The 22,407-nt window shown below is 41.5% G+C and overlaps 1 protein-coding gene across 2 annotated transcripts in view; it reads right to left on the bottom strand.

Annotated features, from left to right (window-relative positions):
- Positions 1-19,980, bottom strand: part of LOC148022126 (protein trichome birefringence-like 12) — a 29,240-nt gene extending 9,260 nt beyond the window's left edge. The window contains exon 1 of one of the 2 annotated variants that reach the window (XM_087697770.1): positions 19,282-19,980. In XM_087697770.1, the coding sequence (XP_087553896.1) occupies positions 19,282-19,877 (596 nt within the window). In that variant the 5' untranslated portion in view covers positions 19,878-19,980. Of the gene's footprint in view, positions 1-19,158 lie in introns of both variants that reach the window. The other variant, XM_087697771.1, reaches the window with a different exon arrangement.
- Between the last annotated feature and the right edge of the window lie 2,427 nt (positions 19,981-22,407).

Here is a 22,407-nt window from a genome sequence, read left to right as displayed (position 1 = left end):
CATGTACCGCCCCCCCCCCCCCCTCTAACAGTGCAAAGTGTTTGCACTTTCAAGCCAATTTCAGCCACAAGCTTTGCAACAAGATGTTTAAAATGCATAAACACATCAGACTTTGCTTTCAGCCCATACACCCATGTATACCAAGAGTAGACCTCCAAGTGCACGTGTCCTCATGGGACCACAAACATCAAAGTCAATAAGCTGCAATTTCCCAAGAGCACGTACTACACCATCCTTTTTTAAGGCACATCTGTGCATCTTTCCCAAAATACATCCCTTGCATGTATGAGGAGCTCCACTAGAGGCAATGCATCTTCCATATAACACCTTTGAAGGGTCATCAAACTCCCAAAACTCATATGTCCATAGCAAGTTGCTCCGCATTCTGCATAGCATGCGAGAAGAGTAGTGACTGCCAAATCATCATGAGACTGTGCACCATAGATATCCAACAAAAACAAACCCTTATACAAAGTCCCAAACAACCCGAGTGCATAATCCATCTTCCTGGCTCTAACAATGCATTTGTCATCCTCAAAGATGACCTGAAAGCTGTGCTTGTTAAAAGCAATGATAGACAACAAGTTCTTTGTACTGCCAGGCACAAACAAGACATCTAGAAGCATTAAGTCAGAACGATCTGCAACAATAATAGTCATTATCCCAATGCCACAAACATCATAACTGCTATTGTTCGCACATGTAACACGCTTCCCAGCAAGGGCTAAATGCAAAAAGGAAAACAAACACTTTCTAGAAGTGATGTGCTTTGAAGCCGCACAGTCAAAATACCATGTTTGTTGTGTTTCAACAGCATTAAATGCTGAATCAACAATTGAAGAATCATAACTGCAAGTTAGAAATGCATAGTCCTCCTCCACAAAGTTGGCTGAAGTATCACCATCAGTAGATTTGCTAGCTGATGTTTCTTAGATAGCCAAACCGAAATTCTTTTTCTTCTCTTTGGCTAATCTCTTATGGCATTCATCAATATAGTGACCTGGCTTCTTGCAATAATGACATTTTCCCTTCATTTAAGACTTTTCTATGTCTTGGACAGCCTTACTTGATGACTGTCCAGCATCACCCTTTTGCTGAATTTTTGTATTTTGCTTGACTTTTCCTTTGTCTTTGAACTTGAAAAACATAGCCACATCTCTTAAACACAATGCAACATTCTTTTGACTTTGTCCCTCTTGCAACAAGAGGCCTTCCAATTCCACAAATGTAAGGGCCTGCTGCCCTAGGCCCCCCAAAAGACAACATCAAAGAGGTGTGAAAACCAAGATACAACTTTGGAAGAGAGTTCAATGTGATATTTACCAATTCAGCATCCTGAATGATTTCATCCACATTGAGCAGCTGCTCACGCAAATCCTATGTGTGAGTAAGGCGATCTGTCATGCTATCACCGGCATCCATGTTCACATTGGCCAACTCTCTACGGAGATAAGATATTATGGCCTCATTACGTGCTGCAAACATATACTCAAGTACATCCCATACTGATTTTGAGATCTTACTTTTCATTGACAAGGCAATCGAATAAAGTGCATGTGCATATTTTGAGTCCCATCTCCTTTAATCCTCAGTAGGAGGGGGAGGAGGGGCAACAACACCAGCAGCCTATCCTCTAGCGTTACACTAAGGTGTTTGAGGTGTAAGACCTCCTGGTCGCTACAAATCACCTGTAACATAGTCCCACAAGTCCTTCACTACAAGAAGGTTGTGGACCATAAAACTCCACAACGGGTAGTTTAATCCATCAAGTTTATCCTCCTGAGTGAGGACACCAAGGATGTTGCTCTAATCATTAGTCCTCTGACATGTCATGCTGTCAGTAATGGACAAAAATCTGCAACTAAATACTTATCCGTTGAAGTATAGGTTGTACTCCTCATAGTACCAAAAATCCCCTCAGGATTATGCAAAAAGTACCAAACTGTCACACAAATGCCAAAGTATGCCCAATTTGACCCAAATCAGCACTCAACCAAGAAATAACAACAATGTATTGCTATACCACACCTGCCTCGTAATGCATGTCCTCAAAAGTATCAATTACAACAATTTAATGCCAATTCTTACCAAAATTTACTGAATTTTCTCAAAAAATTCTGCACAATCTAACTATAACAATAATTAAATGTTGTTATGCCGCTTGTTTGCTACCTTGGAATGTGTGTCAAGCAAAAGTCCCAAATTTCTTCTCGAAACTTCAAAGAAATTGAAGAAAGTTGTACCTTATAGCTTAAATTTCTACAATAATGTCACCTCGAGGTGCATGCCAACAGCAAACAACAGCTGGAATCTACCCCGTGATACGTGCCAAGAGCCTCCAAGATAAAAAGCCCCAAATTTATTGCACAAATGTCGATGAAATTGTGCAATGTCGATGTTTCTAGTGAAGATTCATGCGTGGGACTGCAAATTGGGCAAAACCCCCAAAAATTTTGGCAAGAATGTCAAAGAAATTGTGAAATCTCTTCGAATTGGTTGTCAATTTCAACTTCGGGAGCGAAAATTGACAAAAAGCCCCAAATTTTGGGCAACCCAGGAGGTGGCCAAAATGGATGGAAAATTGCAGAAATTTCCAAAAAAAAAAAAAAAAACCAAATTCGAAAATTAAGGGTTTCTGCATTTTTTAGGGTCTACAAAAAATTGCACGCAAGTCTGAGAATATGGCAGGCAAAGGTGAGAAAATAAGGGGCACAGCTAAAAACAGCAACAGCTCGTCCTTCTCTTCCTTGGGTAGAGAGCTAGCTGACAGCAACAGGACCTTATGCAAGGCGGCACCAACTGACAGTGGCTGAGTTGAATCCACGCGTAGAACCTGCTCTGATACCAAATGTTGGAAAATGACAACCAGCTATGGAGGAGAGAAAAGAGAGACAATGAGTGTGTTGAAGCAAAAGAGTAGAGTGTTCTTGCTAAACTGAAAGAATGAGAATGAAAGGTACAAGATAGGTCTAAGATAGACCTAACTAGAGTTGATTGACTCTAACTTTAACTCTAAGAGTAGTGACACAACTTAAAACTTTATTTGTGTTCACACTAATAACTAAAAAAGAACTAAAGACTAAAACATTGGACACTGCCCGTGAATTGGCAAATTCTAACAATTAAATGTTGTCATACAGCAATGTTAACAAGTCACCTGAGCCTTGGAACAAGGTATAAACATAAAATGCAAATTGTTGCAAGAAAAATGTAGTTAGGTCAAGGAAAAATCAAGCTATTTTGACTCAACAAAAGGTCATCTAGGTCGCCACAATCAAGACAGGTCCAATGAGCAGCAGCAAAGGTAAAACACAGACCTCAACAACAAAAGAATAGCAGCAGCACACCTCAAACAGTTGATACCAGGCAGGAGCAAAACTCAACCTGAAATCTGATACCATGTCAAAAGTGGTTGTAGCAACGGAAGTATAGAAAACTACTAACACGAAAGAAGAGAAAAGAGAAACACTGAGAAGAAGAAGAAGACGCCTGTAGGAAGCAAGAAGGAGAAGAATATGATTATCAAATGATGTTTGATGATGATGATAAGGAGGAGGAGGAGGAGGAGGAGGAGGAAGAGGAGGAGGAGACAAATGAGAAAGAAGAAGAAGAAGAAGAAGAAGAAGACGAGCAAGAGGTGGCTGAGGAGAAGCGAGCTGCGGAGACGAGCATGAGAGCAGGTGTCACAGGAGTCGAAAGGGAGATGGAAGCTGATCACAAGTCTAGCGGGAAGAGGGACGCAAAAGACGGGGGGGAGAGAGAAGACCGAAAAGCGGGGGATAGTGACTGTCCGACAATCCCGTCCCCCGACACACAATCCACCCCCGGAATGAGGGGACACCGCCGAAGGAGACATTCCCTGTTCCTCCACGTCCCATACAAGCGTCCTATCTCAGGACGGCGTTCCGATATCCTAGGGCCTGGGACAAGCATCCCCTATTTCTATGGTTAACACTTCTGTGTACATCCTTAATTGATGTCCGACTACAATGGTCCCTAAAAAGACTTCGTATGAGGCCTTGTTTGGCTCTCAACATGTTATTTCTCACTTCAAAGTTTTCGGTAGTCGTGCTTATATATACACTCCTAATGACAAGATAGGAAAGCTCACACCTCGAGTAGATCTTTTGATCTTTGTGGACTATTCTTCCAAAGCGAAAGCTTATCATTTATTTGATCCTCAAATAAACAAGGTGATCGTTAGGAGAGATGTTGTATTTGATAAGAGGAACATAGTATAGTTCTTTGCCCTGGACTCTTCACCATCACCTCCACTCACATCATTTGAGATCATGTCTACTAAGCTGGGTCTACTACCCACTCCTGACTTTCCTGCAGATACTTACAGCTCCCAGGCCACCTCCGCAAGACCCGTTACCTTGTCGATACCAGCAAACCATACGGGATTTGGGGATCCTTCCACCAAATCCCTCTCCGAAGGGTCCTAGAAGGTTTGCTCAGCTCACCCCTCATGCTTTATATGCATCATTGTTTACAGCTGATTACATTGCACATTCTAAGCCAAAGGCTCTCCAAAACCCTCTGTGGCGTAAGGCTATGGAGAAGGAACTTGATACTATTGATCAAAACACGACTTGGACATTGGTGGATTGTCCTCATCACAAGCCAGTCATCAGGATGAAGTGGATTTTTAGGACCAAGCTAAAGGCTGATGGTACTTTAGACAAATACAAGGCTTGTCTTATAGTGCAAGCTTTTAGGAAAAAGCACGGCATTGACTATAAAGAAACCTTCGCACCTACCGCTCAGTTGACATCATTTCGTTTGTTAGTTGCACTCGTCACTCAACACGGTTGGCTTCTATCAAATGGACATCAAAAGTGTCTTTCTGAACGATCATTTGGAGAAAGAAATCTATGTGGAATAGCCTCTCGATTTTTCTTCTGCTAACCGAATTGATAAGGTATTTCGCTTGCAAAAAGCTTGTTATGGACTAAAGCAAGCACTGAGGTCTTGGTACCATAAGATGAAAGAGTTCTTATGGACTCATGGATACCATTCTACCCCCTATGATCCAAATCTATATGTGCGCACTACAAGCACACGGTCAACTATATGCTACTGTATGTTGATGATATATTACTCACTGGCTCAGATTCTGCGACTATCACAAAAATTAAGGCAAAGCTTTGCTCTACATTCAAGATGGACTTAGGTTTGTTGTCTTATTTCTTGGGGATGAAGATTGCTCAATCCAAGAGAAGTATCTCTCTGTCATAGCAAAAGTACGCCCTACAGCTGGTGGAATAGTATTGCACTGATCAAACACGGCCAATGGCCACGTCTCTTCATTCCACTATCCATTGACATAAGGATACCTCGAGTCAACCTTTTGATACTTATACCTATCATTCTATTGTAGAGAAATTACTCTAGTCGATTCATACTAAGCCAGATCTTGCATACTCAGTTAGTTTGTATAATCAATATTTTAATGCACCTAGAATATCTCATTGGATTGCTCGTCTTCTGTGTAAAGATATTTAAGGTATACCTATAATTATGGACTAACTTATGCTCATGGTTTATGCTTGCAAGGCTACACTCATTCTCACTGGGAGCAACAAATGCTCACACCTAGCATTCCCATGGCAGTTACCTCTATACCTTGGGCACAACACCTATCTCTTAGGCTAGCCATAAGTAGGAGACAGTGGCGGCTTCCACAACCGAGGTAGAGTATTGGGCTCTCTTCGATGGCACTACATAGGCCATCTATCTGAGAAACTTCTTGGCTGCACTATAGTCTCCTTGAGAGTTGCCTACAATTGTCTATTGTAGGCAACTAGAGTGCCATTGCCTTTGCGGGCAATCCTATTATCACCCCTTAAACACGGCACATGGCAATTCATTTCCATTTCACCAAAGAGCAGGTTGAGCTAGACACCATTTACCTAGAGTTTGTGCCATCCAATGATAATTTTGTAAATATTTTGACCAAGGCGGTCAACAAGCCAATTCTACAATACCTTCTACTATGGATGGCTTGGATACACCCTCCTCTACTTCTTCAAATTGACAAGGAGAGGATGCTTCTCTCTTTCTTCTCCTTCCAGTTTGAGAGGGAACGGTTTCCTTCTCTTGATAGTGACAATGATGATGCTTATGGTTTTTCACCTTCAAACATTTATTTATTTTGTATTGTACATTTTAGACATTTGTAACTTCGTCTGCAATGTCAAGATAACATGATTGTAAAAGGACACTTGAATAAGTAAATAATTTCCTTGCGAGGACACTATCCAAGTGGCATCGTTGCATCGCATTCTACACGAGTGTAAAAACTTCCATCTTCCTTTGCATTATCCCATGCATTGACATTCTATTCATATAAACATGCATCTATGCGAATTTATCCATTTTTAATCACCCTTGAAGTGGTGTCACGGGAACGTCAAATTTTAAGATGATTTAATATTGCCCATAACATTTGATTAAGTTATTAATCAAATATGCAAGGTTGTTATTGGAAATAAAGACCATCGTGCCTTTTATATATGCACGAGTGTGAACACACCCTTAGCACATTTGTACTTTCATATATATCTATCTAAAACGTAAAGAGGTACACACTCGTCATTGTACCCAAGAACATCATGCATCTCTATCTCTGACTCTCACTCGCTCGCTACTCTTGCTCATGTTTTGCTCTCTACATGACATTTCCATCGTTGGACATTGCATTGCCACTGCGCATTGCTTACTTCAAGCTGGTAACAGAGCTGCGGCTAAGGTGTTTGCACCTCTCGGAGTCCGTGCAAGTCAGCTCGTCATTGTTCTTTCACGTTTTAGTTAGGCGACAGCTCATGCAGTCAGGCCATAGGTCAACAGGTCACGCTTCAGTCAGGCGACAGTTCTAGGTTGTAGGCGCAAGTCAAAAACGTCATTCCTTGTCAGACGCAATCACGTGGTTGCAGGCGCACGTCAAAACGTCATTCCCTGATCAAACCTAGTCGCGTGGTTGCAGGTGCAAGTCAAAAACGTCATTTCTAATTAGACGCAGATCATGCGAGCAGGCGACGGGTTGGCGATTGTAAACGGGGCAGATTTGTCATTTTTTTCCTTTGCAAAATTTTTAATTATTTCAAAGGTTCCCTGCAAGGAAGCCCTTTGCTCACTGACGAGCGTTCATGCGTGTAAGCATAGTTCAGGGTTTTGGGCAGATTTGTGCTAGAAATTTGGGGATTTGTCTAGATTCGATGCAAGCAAGACACAACATTTGTCTCAGAAATTGCAAGGATTTGTGACATTTTGCCTCCGACATGTGGGGCTTTTCATCTACATGCAAGAATTGGGCTGAAATTTACCCAATTTCTCGACATTGATGCACATTGGACCCCGTGCAATTTGGGGCTTTTGCTGTTTGGGTAAAATTTGTGCGCCATTTGGTCATTTTATGTACATGCGGGTTTAATTCCATGCAATTTGGACATCTAGCACTTGGAAAAGTTTGGGGGTTTTGCTGAAATTGCTCTATTTTGGCCAAATTGGCCTATTCTATGCATGTTAGAGACAGTGCACATGTATGGTTGATGCTTTGAGCACAAAAATTTTAGGGCTTTTGACCGTGCGTGTCAAATTTTGTGCCCATGGGTGCGTGTACAACAGAAATTGCTGCTAAAATTTGGGACTTCTCATGTAATGTGATGTATTTGTCCTTGGAACAGTTGTAATCAATTGTGGAGCATTGTAGCACAAGGTTGAGTGCTTCTGAAAATTTATTTGTAGATCTGAAATTTCTGCTTTTACGTGGTTATTTATTGTTTGTTGGTACTTGTTTGTACCTTGGTCACTAGTGTGACAGTTTGGGTCTGCATTTGCTGAATTTTTTGGTCACATTTGGGCTGAAAATCATGGCTGGCAGCAGTGACAACAGTCATCTCATGCACATTAAGAAGCTTGAAGGAGCACATAACTTTGCACTCTGGCAAAAACACTACTATAATATCTTGTTGCAAAAGAAGCAAACAGAGCTGATTAAGACCAAAGGGGCAAAGCCCGCAGCTATGGAACAGGAAGACTGGGATGAGTTAAATGAGCTTGCACGCTCAACCATCGAGCTATCGATTTTTGATGACTTGCTATTTAGCATTGAAGGTTTGGATTCTGCCTATGTTATTTGGACTCGACTAGAAGAACTGTATGCACAAAAGAGTGCCACAAGCAAAGCTTATTGGCTGAAAAAGCTTATGGATTTGCATATGAAAGAGGGTACAGCAATGTCTACTCACTTGAGTGAGTTTAACTCCATTTTCAGCCAGTTGGTTGCCTTGAAGTTCATGATTAATGAAGAATTTAAGGCTACGTTCTTGCTTTGCACTCTACCAAAGAGTTGGGATACATTCAGGACTGCTATGAGCAATTCGCTCCTTTTGTATGCTCATGTAGAGAGTGCTCTACTCCTGGAAGAAATAAATCGGCAGAACAATGCATCCAGTAAGTCTTCTAGTGCTTTGCATACTAGGGGCACATCACAGCAGAAAGGCATATCTGATAGCAAGGGACGCATTAAATCACGTGGTAAGGATGTTGAATGCCATCATTGTGGCAAGAAGGGTCACTTTAAACGTGACTACTACAAATGGAAGAAAGAGAAAGGAAAGGGCAAGAAGACAAATGATAGCAAGGAAGAGAAGAAAGAGAGTTAGTCTAAGAAGAGCAATGTCAAAATTAAAGAGGTGAATGTAATCACTCATGACAGTGACAGTGGGAATGACGTACTCTTTGTTTCTTCACACTTTAGTACACATGCTTTACTTGCAGATACAGATAATGACATGCACACTTGGATTCTAGATTCAGGTGCTTCCTTTCATATCACCCCTCATCATGAGTGGTTTTCTGACTACACAAGGGGTCGACATGGTGTTGTCCATCTTGGGGACAACTATGCATGTGACATTGCAAGTATTGGCAATGTGCAATTGCAGTTTCAGCATGGTTCTGTCTTCACACTTTAGCATGTACGACATGTACCTCAACTCAAAAAGAGCTTGATTAGCACAGGGCAACTAGATGACGATGGATTTCATACCACCTTTGGTGATGGGAAGTGGAAGATCTGTAAGGGATCTAGAGTGATTGCCAGAGGGTGTGAAAGTGATACCTTATATCCTCTCCATGTATCTAGTATGAGTGATTATGTTGTTGCCGTGATCTAGAGTGATTGCCAGAGGGTGTAAAAGCGATACCTTGTATCCTCCCTATGTATCTAGTGTGAGTGATCATGCAGTTGCAGTTTCAGCATGGTTCTGTCTTCACACTTTAGCATGTACGGCATGTACCTCAGCTCAAGAAGAGGTTGATTAGCACAGGGCAGCTAGATGACAATGGATTTCATACCACCTTTGGTGATGGGAAGTGGAAGATCTATAAGGGATCTAGAGTGATTGCCAAAGGGTATAAAACTGATACCTTGTATCCTCTCCATGTATCTAGTGTGAGTGATCATGTTGTTACCATGACCGAACAGCCAAATGTTTCTTTGTGGCATGCCCGGTTGGGACACATGAGTCAAATTGGAATGAAAGTGCTCTCTCATTTGGGTTACTTGCCTTGTCTTTGTTATGCTGATTTTGAGCATTGTGATCATTGTGTTTATGGTAAACATGCATAGATGCCTCATAAGAAGTCTCTTTCCGTGAAATCTTCTCCTCTAGAGTTAGTACATTCCGATGCATGTCAGATGCCAAGATTATGATGACCCGTGTTATGCAGGATCGAGAGCCCACCTCCGTGAAGGAGGCTTTACAGTCCGCACCATGGAAGAAAGCTATGGAAGCCGAGTTGGAGGCTATTGAGAGGAATGGCACTCGGTATCTCGTGCCTCGCCCCTCGCATAAGAAGGTGATTGGCGTCAAATGGGTCTTCAAGACCAAGTACCTTAGCAATGGTTCTTTGGACAAGCACAAGGCTCGCCTTGTTGCTAAAAATTTTGCACAACACCCTGGGATTGACTGTCATGATACTTTTGCCCCCACTGCTCGTATGGCGACTATTCGAGCTATTCTTGCCTTGGCTGGACATAGGAGATGGCCTGTCTACCAGTTGGATGTGAAATCGGCCTTCCTCAATGGTGATTTGAAGAAGGAGATCTATGTAGAGCAGCCTCCTGGCTTTGGATCTTCAGATGGGCAAGTCTACAGATTAAAGAAGGCCTTGTATGGCCTCAAGCAGGCTCTGCGTGCATGGAACGAGAAGATTGACTCATTCCTTCAGTCACAGTTGGGATATCGGCGTTCCAAGGCCATTCTGCAGCTTTATGTACACACTTCCGAGGCTGCTTGTGTGCTTTTTGTGTTATATGTTGATGATTTGATTGTCACATGTGATCATGCACAGAAGGTCAAAGAGACGAAGGCAGCTTTACATCAGACATTCGAGATGACGGACTTGGGTCTACTCCACTTTTTCTTGGGCCATGAGATTTATCAGTCTCAGAGGGGAAATTTCATCTCTCAACAGAGATATGTACATGAGCTCTTGGTTTCCTTTGCGATGGAGGATTGTCGGACCATTTCTACTCCTATGGATCCGAAATGGAAGGCCACTTCACATTCAGATTCTCCCTTGGCAGATGCTTCCCGCTACCGTCAATTGATTGGATCATTGATTTGGCTCCTCAACACTCATGTTGATCTTTGTTTTGCTGTAGGTCTCTTGGCGGGGTTCATGAGTGATCCTCAAACGGTGCATTGGCAGGCTGCTCAGAGGATACTTCGGTATTTGAGGGGGACCTCTGACTTAGGGATTCATTATCCAACAGGCACAGGTGGTTCCGATCTTGTACTTGCAGGTTGGAGCGACTCGGATTGGGCTGGCGATGTGGACCACAGGCGGTCTACTACAGGCTACTGTTTTACCTTGGGTGCAGGTGTTATCTCATGAAGTAGCAAGAAACAGCCCACGGTAGCCCTTTCGTCCACTGAGGCGGAGTATCGGGCCGCGTCTTCCACCACATGTGAGGCTGTGTGGCTTCGAAGATTGTTGGAGGAGCTTGGATGCCCCCAGACTCGTCCTACTTTTTTGCGATGCGACAATGAGAGTTGCATTGCCTTGGCATGGAATCCTGTTTTCCATGCCCGGACGAAGCACATAGAGATCCAGTACCACTTCATCAGGGAGAAGCTTCTGGATGAGACCATAGCTGTGGAGTACTGCAAGACGGAGGACAATCTTGCAGATTTGTTTATGAAGGCGCTTCCCCAGGCTCTACTTCGGAGACATGCCAGATCCCTCAAGCTTTTGCCCCGTCCAGGCTTTGAGAGGGGATGTTAGAGATTGTCAGTCATCCCTTGGCGGAGTAGGCAGCCACGTGGCAGTCTAGTACAATCGGACAGATCTGTACCAGTCGGCTGCATTTAATGCAGTCGACCTGCCATATTTTTCGCATTATTTCAGGCAATTTATAGCCGACAGTCTGCACATTGTTCCCACTTGTATTTGCAGATTTCAGGCTGGAGATTCGTGCAGACTGCAGCATACTTCGAGGTGGACAGCAGGTTGCATCGTCGAGGTGGAGACACGCAATCCTGCGCACTGTGCCCATGTATATATCTGCATATCTTTGTATACAGCACACCTTATACAGCAGATCTTCATCTTCCACTGTCTCTTTCTCTCTCCTCTCTGTGTTCACTCTCTCTCTCAGTCTTGGTCCCACGCTTCCGCATCGTTGCACTCTGACACACACCACTCATTGGAAAGCTTTGGTTGCATATACAAGGATATGTGGACAGTGAAGAGTTCTCGATTGCTCCACTTGAGGGTCATGATGTATTGCTTAGTATACCATGGTGTCACCATATGCATGCAATGATTGATTCACGCACAAAAGATATCATTATTCAACATCATGAGGGAAAGATACTTGCACTTGATGTAAAACTAAAAGGAAAATTTGTCCCTATTGTATCTGTAGCTCCTATTTCTAAAGTAATGAAAAATCATCTTTCAACGTACTTGGTTTTTTTACCAAGGATAAAAATGATAGTGAGAATATTGGAAACATATCCAAGTTAGAGAAGGATCACATGTCATTTCTGAAAATGTATGCAGATTGCTTCTCTCGGTCACTTCTAGGGAAGCTATCACCTGAACGGCCTAAAGATCATGGCATAGATCTTATCCCTGGAGGTAGCACATCTAATAAGCCACCCTACAAAGTTAGAGCAACCCAACAATAGAAGATTATCGATCAAGTGAATGAGCTATTAGAAAAAGAGTTGATTCAACCCAGCTCATCTCCTTTTTGTTCTCCAGTGCTTTTGGTGCAAAAAAAAGACGGTTCACATCGTATGTGCATTGGTTATCATACTCTAAACAAAATCACGATAAAGAATCGCTTTCCGATCGCTCAGATCAATGATATTATGGATAGATTGCAAGGGGCAGCCATATTCAGCCGTATAGATTTGAAAAGTGAATATCATCAATTATGCATTAGACCGGAAGATGTGCCTAAGACTACTTTCAAGACATCTTTTGGATTGAATGAGTTTCTTATTATGCCTTTTGGACTTACAAATGCTCCTGCCACTTTTAATCAGATGATGGATTACATCTTCAAGCCACATAGAGGATTTGTGGACACTTTCTTTGATGACATGATTGTCTATTCAAAGAATGAGACACGGCATAGAAGACACTTGGACATTGTGTTAAATGAACTATATGAGCATAGGTTGGTTATCAATAACAAGAAAAGTGAATTCTTTTTGCATGAAATCCACTTTTTGGGACATTGTTTCGGCTAATGGTATTCGCATAGACCTTGCAAAGGTTGAGGCAATACAATCATGGCCACCTTTGAGATATGTGCATGTGATCCGCAACTTCTTGGGTTTATGTTCTTATTACATAAAGTATGTACGCAGGTTTGCTGAAATTGCATCTCCATCGCATGCCTTGTAGAAGAAGGATGTGCCATTTAGATGGATAGCAGTGAAAATTTCAGCATTTGAAAAGTTGAAAGAAAAGATGACTTTAGATCCTGTGCATGTATTGCATGATCTAAGGAAGTTATTCATGGTTCAGTGTGATGTATGCAATAACAGCATTCGGGCTGTTCTTATGCAGGATGGTCGAGTTATGGCTTATGAGACTGAATTCTCCACATTGTAGAAAAGAATTTGCAGGTCGATGAGAAAGAGCTCTTGGCTATAATTCATGCATTGTCTACATGGAAACATTCTTGTTGGGGGGTGATTTTACAATGCAGACAGGCCATCAGATTTTAAGGTACTTTCTAACACAAACAAAGTTGTCAGAGAAGCATATAAAATGGGCAAATTTTCTCTCTATGTTTCATTTTCAGATTGTACATATTGATGGTAAAAAGAATGTTGTGGCTCATGCACTGTCATGTAAGCCACAAATTTCAACCGTCAGCATGGTTTATCACAATGAGTTGGATACCACGAAAGAGCAATATGTTGTTGATTCCGACTTTGCTAATGTTTATGATCAGCCGTGCAATGGCCAAAGGCATGAGCACTTTGTGCATATGGATTTTTTATGATGCATGAACGACTGTGTGTCATGAAGCAGTTGAGGCCTAGAATTATCACTAAAAGTCATGCTCCTTTGTATACAAGGCATAGAGGTATTGATGCCATAGTTAAGGCAATGGAGCATTTCTTTTATTGGAGAGCTATGAGGCATGATGTAGAGTAGCTTTTCAAGACATGCATCATATGTCAAAAGGTAAAGCATGATAGGCAAAAGATGCCGCGTTTGTTGCAACCCTTGTCTATTCCAAATAGGCCTCAGCAGAGCATTGCAATGGATTTTATTTTTTAGCTTTCTAGAATATCTACAAAGAATGATGCAATATGGACTATCATTTACATGTTTAGCAAACAAGGCCATTTCATTCCGGTGAGGAAGAAAATAAAGGGTAATCATATGGCACGCTTGTTTCTGTAGCATATATTTAAGTATCATTATATGCCAGAGTCGATTGTGAGTGGATGAACTAATTATTTTGGAAGGGGTTGTTTGAGAATATGGGTACCACGTTGAAATTCTGATCATCCTTCCATCTGTAAACAAATGGTCAATCTGAGGAAGCAAATTCCATAGTGTTAAATCTTTTGAGGTGCTATGCTTCGGACCACAAGACACATTTTAGCAGAGCAAGGGTCCAAAGTATTGCTTGATGCTCAAGGGGAAGGTAGCACTTCCACTCCTCTAGTTGTGGGTAGCTCTCGTATATAGTGGATCTCAGATGTATTCAGCATGCATCCAAGGTATTGTGCTAACAATATGTCTACCACGGGGTCACTACTCAATGTACTAGTTAGTGTGAGATGTATGCAAATGAGTATGGTTGTTACCGTGGCTCTGAGACTATACTTTTGCTTCAGTTTGAGATCAGTTCATGATCAATTTGACGTAAGCTTTTGCCTCAATTTTGAAATCAATTTCTAATCAGTTTTAACTCGGTTTTTGATCAATTTGAGAACCATTTATGGTCACTTTTAAGATCAGATTTACATTAGTTACTGATCAATTTTTGCAATCAATTTGTGATCATGGGGTTACATTTGCAGCAGTTTGTGATTAGTTCTTAGATCAACAAGTGATTGGTTTATGATCAGATTATGCTCAGTTTTCAATGGTTTACAGCTGGTTCCATGGACAACAACATATTAGTAAATGCCATTGACAGTTTCAGATGTTGAGAATATGCTTTACTATGGTTCTAAAGCGAGAACCATTGAGAAACATGAGTTACACATGCATCCAATGGGTTTCTAGCAACAATTTTGGACTATTTCTCAATATTATTTTATGTTTATGCATGCTGGAAATTTTTAGTAAGCTTTGGGGCATACAGCATGGTTAAACAACAATGGCCAATGTTGTGACTATAATGCCTTATGGAAATCCCAGCGCAGTATGCTTTTCTTTAGGCACAATGCAGTGCAATTGAGGATGATTGCAAGTATTTCAAGGGGGAGGTTTGTCACAAAGACATGAAATTTTAAGATGCTTTAATCTTGCCGATAACATTTGATTAAGTTATTAATGAAATATGCAAGGTTGTTTAGCACATGTGATATACATGGCAATTATTTCATAGTAACAAGCCAAGGATCCCGTGGATGTAATGGGAGTCAAAGGTAAAAGTTGTGATAAGTTATGCCAATTGGGTTTTGGGGGTCAATTGGTATCAGTTTAGACCCTAGGACAATTATTTGACTAATAAGTGTCAGTGGTGACACTAAGAACTAGCATTAATTAATTAATTAATGTTAATCTAAGGGCCAACAGAGGTTGGGGACCACTCCATGTTACAAATGGCCTAACCAATTTAATTATGGATGGGCACATTTAATTTAGGGCAGGGTTAGAAATGCTAAAATAAATTTTCAATATTATTTAATTCTGAAAATTAATTAAATGGCTGGATAATGCTAAAAAATGGATTTAAAAGGCTACCACTTCGGAGGGAGAGAGAGGGAGCTGTTGGTTCATTTTTTTATTAGAGAACGGCAATTCAGTAGATAGGGGACAGCAAGGAGACACCTTCCAAGGGCTGGCAACAGCATTGATGATCAAGAGACTACTTTTTGAAGGTGCCAAGCAAGAGGTGACTACATTAAATGCAAGCTGGAGCAGACAACAAGCAGATTTTAGGATTTTCTCGCAAAGAAAATAAGATTTTTCTCTCACCCTGGCTTTCTCTCACCTTCTCAAACCCATTCTCAAGAGATCTCAACATTTCTCAATCATTTTGAGCATATCTCAATCAAATTTGGTGGGCAACAGAGAAATCTCTAATATACCCTATATTTCTGCAAAAATTAGGGTTTAGCAGCCACCTTGGGACTCGTGCCAACAGGTGAAGATATCATACACTAAAATTAGCACCTGAAATTCGTGGAATTGACATGGATTTCAGATGCCAAGCCATCCATTGTAAATTGGGGCCAACTAGGTGTCTATTGTCCAATATTATTAAGGTAAATTGTGCATTTCAATTTATGTTCATTTGCTGATTGCTGTAATTAAGTGCTTAATCAAGGAATTACCACCGTCTCCCAGGAAGGAAGGTTGATTTCAAGTGGTCGACTCCAGATCCACCATACTCGTAGCATTGCACACGGCAATCTCCAATGGCATTTCTTTTTCTCATATGCTTGCATGCTAGCTTTGCTCATTTTGCTTACTTACGCGTTGTGGTGCTTTTCTCTCCACATATTCTCCATATGATGGTGCACACACAATCCCTTATGAATCCCTAGGCCCTTGTCCTAGCAGTGTATTAGATTGTTTTGCTTGTTTTCTCAAGGTCGTGGGGCTATCCATTCTCCTTTCTCTTACTTCAGGGCCTAGTGACTCAATGGGCTGAACACTTGTTTAAAACCCTCAATGCTAAATCTTGTAAACAAATTAACCCAAAGCCTTTTTTTTTTTTTTTAACCAACAAAAAAGGTTCATTGTTGATTCCATTCACCTTTGCAAGACTTGGTAGGCCCCTGAGCAGCCAACATGCACCCTTGGTTCAATACCCTAACCTCTCTGGGGTGATCACTTGGCCTCCCTCGATAAGATAACCATCGCCTTTGTAGTCTTGATAGGTCACTCAACAGCTGATGTGCACTCTTTGCCCCATGCCCTAGCTGCTTTGGTGTGGGACACCTTGGGGAAAAAGAAAAAAAAATTCATATAAGGGCTTATTTCTCATGGCTCAATTTTGGGCTTAAGAGGGGGTGATGAGCTAAAAATGCATTAGCCAAACTTAAACCACCCCAAAACACACTTAAGTAATGAAGAGACCGTCTTATTTTAAAAAGAAACGTGATTCTAGAGAGTTATTGTGTCCCACATGCAAAACCCTAATTTGGGTATCCCAAACTCTCTCTAAATAGGCATGCAGGCTACTACTCTCCCACAATCTCGTTTTTGCAGGTTTCAAGAGCCGCATCTCTGCTGCCCACACCTCGTTCACAGACATCGCAGTCAGAGTCTTCCATTGTTGTCTAGTACCATTTGGCACCTAATTCCAACCTCCATCACCCACATCCAATTGTTACTTGCTGCTCCACACTGCCAAGCTTGCAATCGCTGCCACACGTCCATCCCCAACTTCTCACGTCATCATCCAGGCTGCGTTTGCAATCATCAAGGGTCTCTAGAGCTATCGCCATCATCCAAGTGTTGTCGCCTTGCACCAACTACCTGCATTTGATCTTCTCTCTCCTCCACAGGATCATCTATACTATCACTCACCTCTAGACTATTGCGTTTGCCATCTCCAGCTATCGCCAATTTTCTCTCTCATTAGGTACCTGTGCTTTGGTGTTTGACACACAAAGGGTGCCTTGCTACGTTCATAACCTCTGCCTTGATCCCCCGAGATATGAGGTTTCAAGGTTCGGTATTCATTGCATAGTGTATTTGCTGCATGAGCATTATATATTCAATATTCATTCACTTCATTATTTATTATGTTCACTGCCTTTGAGTTACCGTAACCCTAGCTATATTCTACATTTATCAGTCTGTGTTTTGTCGTACGGTTGGTTTTGTATTTTCTGCGTTTAGAGCATTTCTTCACAAAGAAGACACCAAGAGCCATCATTGTGCAAAGTAGAGCATCATCAAGCCTATTAAATGCACTTTTTCGAAGCACCTATGGAATAGTTAATGACCAAAAAGGTATCCTTCCCCTTGTGGCTAGTTACTAGTGACAAGCTAGTAGTTGTCAGTGAAGAGGTAATGATATGGGTATGGAGTTGCTGAAGGAAGTAAGATGGATGTTGATAATAGATTGGTTGTATCTTCCAAGTGTACCTAAAAGAAAACTATGTGCTCCCTCCCTAAGTGCTCATGTAGTGCAATTGAGAGATGGGTCTAATCCTAGGTAGGTTGGCACATCCTAGGTATGTTCCATGATGAAGGACCCAATCATTCGAAAGGTGATTGTGCATTGAATTCAAGGTGACAAGTTTATCAAGTGAACCTCGGTGTGTTCTACCATTGATATAGCCTAAATGGCGATGTGGGAGAAGTGGACTAGGGGGTTAGAGATGGAGTCGGCCAAACAAGGCCACCAGTGGTGGCATAGATGCAGCAAGACAGGGTTTACTAAACATGTCCATAGTGATGCTTGAGGCAACAATGCATTCCCTTTGAGTGTGCAGGGCAGCACAGGTGATTTGGAGGGAGGCCGGCATGGCAGACCTGAGCTTGGGGTGCATTACGTGGAGGGCTTCCCAGTCAATCAGCCAAAAATGCCAATGAGGCTGAGATGCATGACACAACCTTTGTCATTGAGACTAGGTCGGATGTGGCCATGAGGTTAGAGGCCTGTGGCAGCAAGCAGATCCCAAAGTCTTCTGCATTGTGAACAGAGATCTAGGAAGCCTCACAGGATAATATATCTGGAAGAGCTGCTATCAGTTAACTGATCTTCAGCAGAGAGTGTTCTCCAATATACACCCAACTGTAATCTTCTGTCATCGAATTGTTCAGAATGATAGGAGCAGCTTCAATGTGACTCCAGCATTGGCAAGAACTCAAAAAGGTGTTGCTTCACACTTGAGGATACCATGGTTTGTTCTTCATGCTACAGGATGGCACCTCATGGTGGATCTATACTATTCCACCTTGGCTTCTTTGCCTTAAACCACCCAGACTGCCCTGAGAGGCTTCATATTTATTTGATGCAGCTCCTGCATTGCTATGAGTTCCTCACTCTTTGCTCCATTGTCATATTATTTTCTTAGCAATACAATTAGCCACCCATTTTCACAAAAAAAAGGTTCACACAAACTACCCCCAAAAGAAGAGACTCGCACATTTTGTTTTACACATCCATTTGATAAATCTTGCATGGAGGCAAAGAGGAGGAACTGATGGGGAGAATCATACATAGTTACTTAAACAATGGTACAACAACAGATGCCCTCTTCAAAACACATAACAAATCAGCTGCTATGATGATCTACTTGTGAGAGAAGTCAGTGCTCCACTTCTGCAAGCTAAGAAAACACAACACAAACTAATAATTATGCATGTAGCCCTTTTGCTTGAAATTTGATAGAAAAAAGGAGAGATGCAGAAACAGTAGAAGTTCAAAAAGCACTTGAAAAGGCCACAGGTGTTTAAACGTCTTGTTCATCCTACCTAAACATCATGACGTGATCCACCACATGGAAATCACAACTTCCGTGTTCCAACAACTTTCATAGTGCCCTATATCCTGCTGAACATATGGTGTGAAAGGGGTGTGATGTTCAGGTAGCATACTCTTCATAATCCGCGAGGAGAACCGCTCTGTGGTACGCAACCGTCACATTGTACTTGGGGAAGAAGGCCCCCCTCCAAGCCTTCTTTTTCTTCCATTTAGAGGCCCCCGGATCAGCAGTACTCAGGATGCATAGCAAAGACACTAAGAAATTCTCATTGAGAGAATCACCCACAAAGCCGATCCTCATGTTCTTGATGGCATGCATGAACTCATGCGGATCAATGGCAGATGAGGAGCAGTTCTGGGGCACCCATTTCCACTGGTAGATGCGCGCCAGGCCGGGTCTCTTGTTTTTACCACAGTTCCATGCATTCCTCTGGAAGGGGCAACTGTCTCCATAGACAGGGCTCCTTGATGGGTCGAGCACCCACTTGCCTTCGGCCAAATTGCAGGAGCTGGGCAGCTGGAAGGCGGATCTCTGTGACTTGGGTGAGAGAGGGCAAGCTTGTGTGGACTTGGCTTTGATGTTGGGTGATGAGCCCCACAGCGTGCCCAGCAAGTAGAGCCCCAAAACCCCTGCAATGGCAAGGAAGAGTGGGGCGAGGCGCGGTGGATCCTTGTGTTTGAGTCGATGGACCGGTGATTGAGCTGGCATTTCCTGAGAGCAGATTTTCACGAGTGTGTCAAGGCTTAGAGGTCAGAACTCCATTATACGATGACGGTAACTCGCGGTAGAAAGAGAACCTTCAGTTTTTTAGTTTTTTTTTAAGCTGCTATATGTCAAAGCTGTGTTTAGGGGAGTATGAAAAACTTCAAGCATGTGTATAAAATAGCTCCTAGAGCCTTTAGTAAGCTCACACTTTCACATTTTTTAAAACATTTAAAAAAGAGCTTTGACTACTCTCTTATGAGGATGTTTGTATCTTTGAGAACCTTTCATTCAAGACAGCCATTTTCGCGTAATCAAGGGAGGTTGGATGAAGAAACTACATTAGAGGTGTACACTGTAACCATAAAAGCCATATCAAGCCTCATGAACTTCAAGAGGACTTGTAGACCTTTTTTAAATCTTTTCTTGAGAGCATCAAAGAAGGAGAGGAGACTATGCAATCATTGAAAGGACTGAGAAAGAAGTGTTCTGTATTCAAAAGCTTCTAGAGACTTTAGTAAGCTCTCACTAACACATTTTTTAAAAAAATAAAAAAAGAGCTTTGACTACTCTCTTTTGAGGATGTTTGTATCTTGACAACCTTTCATTCAAGACAACCATTTTTGCATAATCAAGGGAGGTTGGATGAAGGCCATATCAAGCCTCATGAACTTCAAGAGGACTTGTAGACCCTTTTTTTAATCTTTTTTTTTAGAGCATCAAAGAAGGAGAAGAGACTATGCAATCATTGAAAGGACAAAGAAAGAAGTGTTCTATATGCAATTGTTGAAAGGATTGAGAAAGAAGTGTTCTGTATTCAAAAGTTTTTTTTTTTAAACAATGTGATTGGTATATTAATCAATAAAAAGTAAAGAGATAGCTTTGTTAAATATGCACCAAGGCAAAAGCCTAGTGTCAAATAATATCTAGTTTCTTACAAAAAAACTTATGGACAATAACTTGGGGTTAAGTTTCGTATTAACTACCACTAGCGTTCTATAAAAAGTAAAGAGATAGCTTTGTTAAAAATGCACCAAGGCAAAAGCCTAGCATCCAATAATAGCTAGTTTCTTACAAAAAAGCTTATGGACAATAACTTGAGGTTAAGCTTCCTATTAGCCACCATATAGTCTTGATAAAGATTGAAGATGTCATCCATGAGAGCCTTTTGGCCATTTCTCCAAAAATAGTTGCATTCCTTTTCTCCAAATAAATGTTAAAGTCAAAGTTTGGAGAATATTGATTAACTTTTAGCTCTCCTCATCCAATCCATCTTTTTCTCGAAGAGGATAGTCTTCATCTCAAAATGATCTCTTAGGTTCACTCCCTTTAATCACTTTTTGAGTCTTCTTCACACCAAAACTACCAAACACATTCCTATAAATAATGAGTTTTCATTTTCTCTTCCCTCTTGCATTGAGGGCAAAGTGAGGAGATAGGCAAACAAACCATCTTTGAGAGGCAATTTACAATTTTCTATCTTCCAAAAAAAAAAACCAAATTGAAGGAGTGGTAGTCCACACTCTACAAGCAGAAACACCTTATTTCACTTAGTCCGTGCCTATATGTACAACCTACTTGTGGAGCCACTAAAGTCCTACTCTTCTTACAAAACCACAAAAGTTTCCCACTCAATGCTGCTAGAAACTTAACTAGATGTAGATCTCTCTCAGTGTTTGAAGTGGGCCATCCCTCCTTGAGCCTTTGCATGGTCCTTCGAATCCAATCCTCTCCTTGACATTCAATTGAGACTCATGCTCCATTGGAATTCTAGTCTACCTAGTTTGAGACATCAACCAACTTTCTCATTATTTTGGCATGCATTTTGTGTATTGTCTTATTGTCTTCTAAAGATGGGGCATTAGAAAGGTCATAGGCATAAGGGCTCAACTAAACACTATGCAAAAGAGAAGAGTCAACTTTAGAATCTTGGGTAGTGATCCAACAAAATTCCCTTAAAATTTTGGACCAAACCTTTGAGCAACCTCCAAAAGCTTTAACTTGATAGGAGCCATGCGATATTTTAAATGATCATGGCATCAAATGCTCATCCACATCCCTCCTTAAAGAGGGGCCTTCACCAACCTATGCCTAATCAACTTTGCCCACAATTCCAATTTTTGGAGCCTTAAAAAGAAGTCAAGGCAAAGTCTTTTGAGTTTGTCCATTAGAGGCTCAATGCCAACTCCACCATCCTATTTATTGATGGTTGAGATCTCCCACTTGATTTGATGACAAGATTTCCTACCTTTATGTGACCATAAGAAGTCCTTACAGAGCCTCTATTACTCTCCCCCCCCCCCCCCCCCCCCCTCAAGAGCTCTTTTATTGAAGCTAATTATCAAGCCAACAAATCTAATTGCTATAATCAAAAAGTGCTTAAGAACAAATAGTTTACCTATAGTGGACAAAAGGGTCTAGTGCCACTTTTCTAACTTCTCTCCTACCTTAGAATAAGACCATTCAAATCAAAATTTAATTGTGAGGCTAACACTTATTGGGCACCCCATAAACATGATGACTTCCCCAAGCATTA

Source organism: Lygodium microphyllum, chromosome 17 (assembly GCF_053477565.2).
Source record: "Lygodium microphyllum isolate KBCC chromosome 17, Lygodium_microphyllum_v1.1.10, whole genome shotgun sequence".
In the NCBI taxonomy this organism is placed as follows: domain Eukaryota; kingdom Viridiplantae; phylum Streptophyta; class Polypodiopsida; order Schizaeales; family Lygodiaceae; genus Lygodium; species Lygodium microphyllum.
The sequence above is the reverse complement of the archived record's forward strand: the minus strand, read 5'-3'. Positions and strand labels throughout refer to the sequence as shown.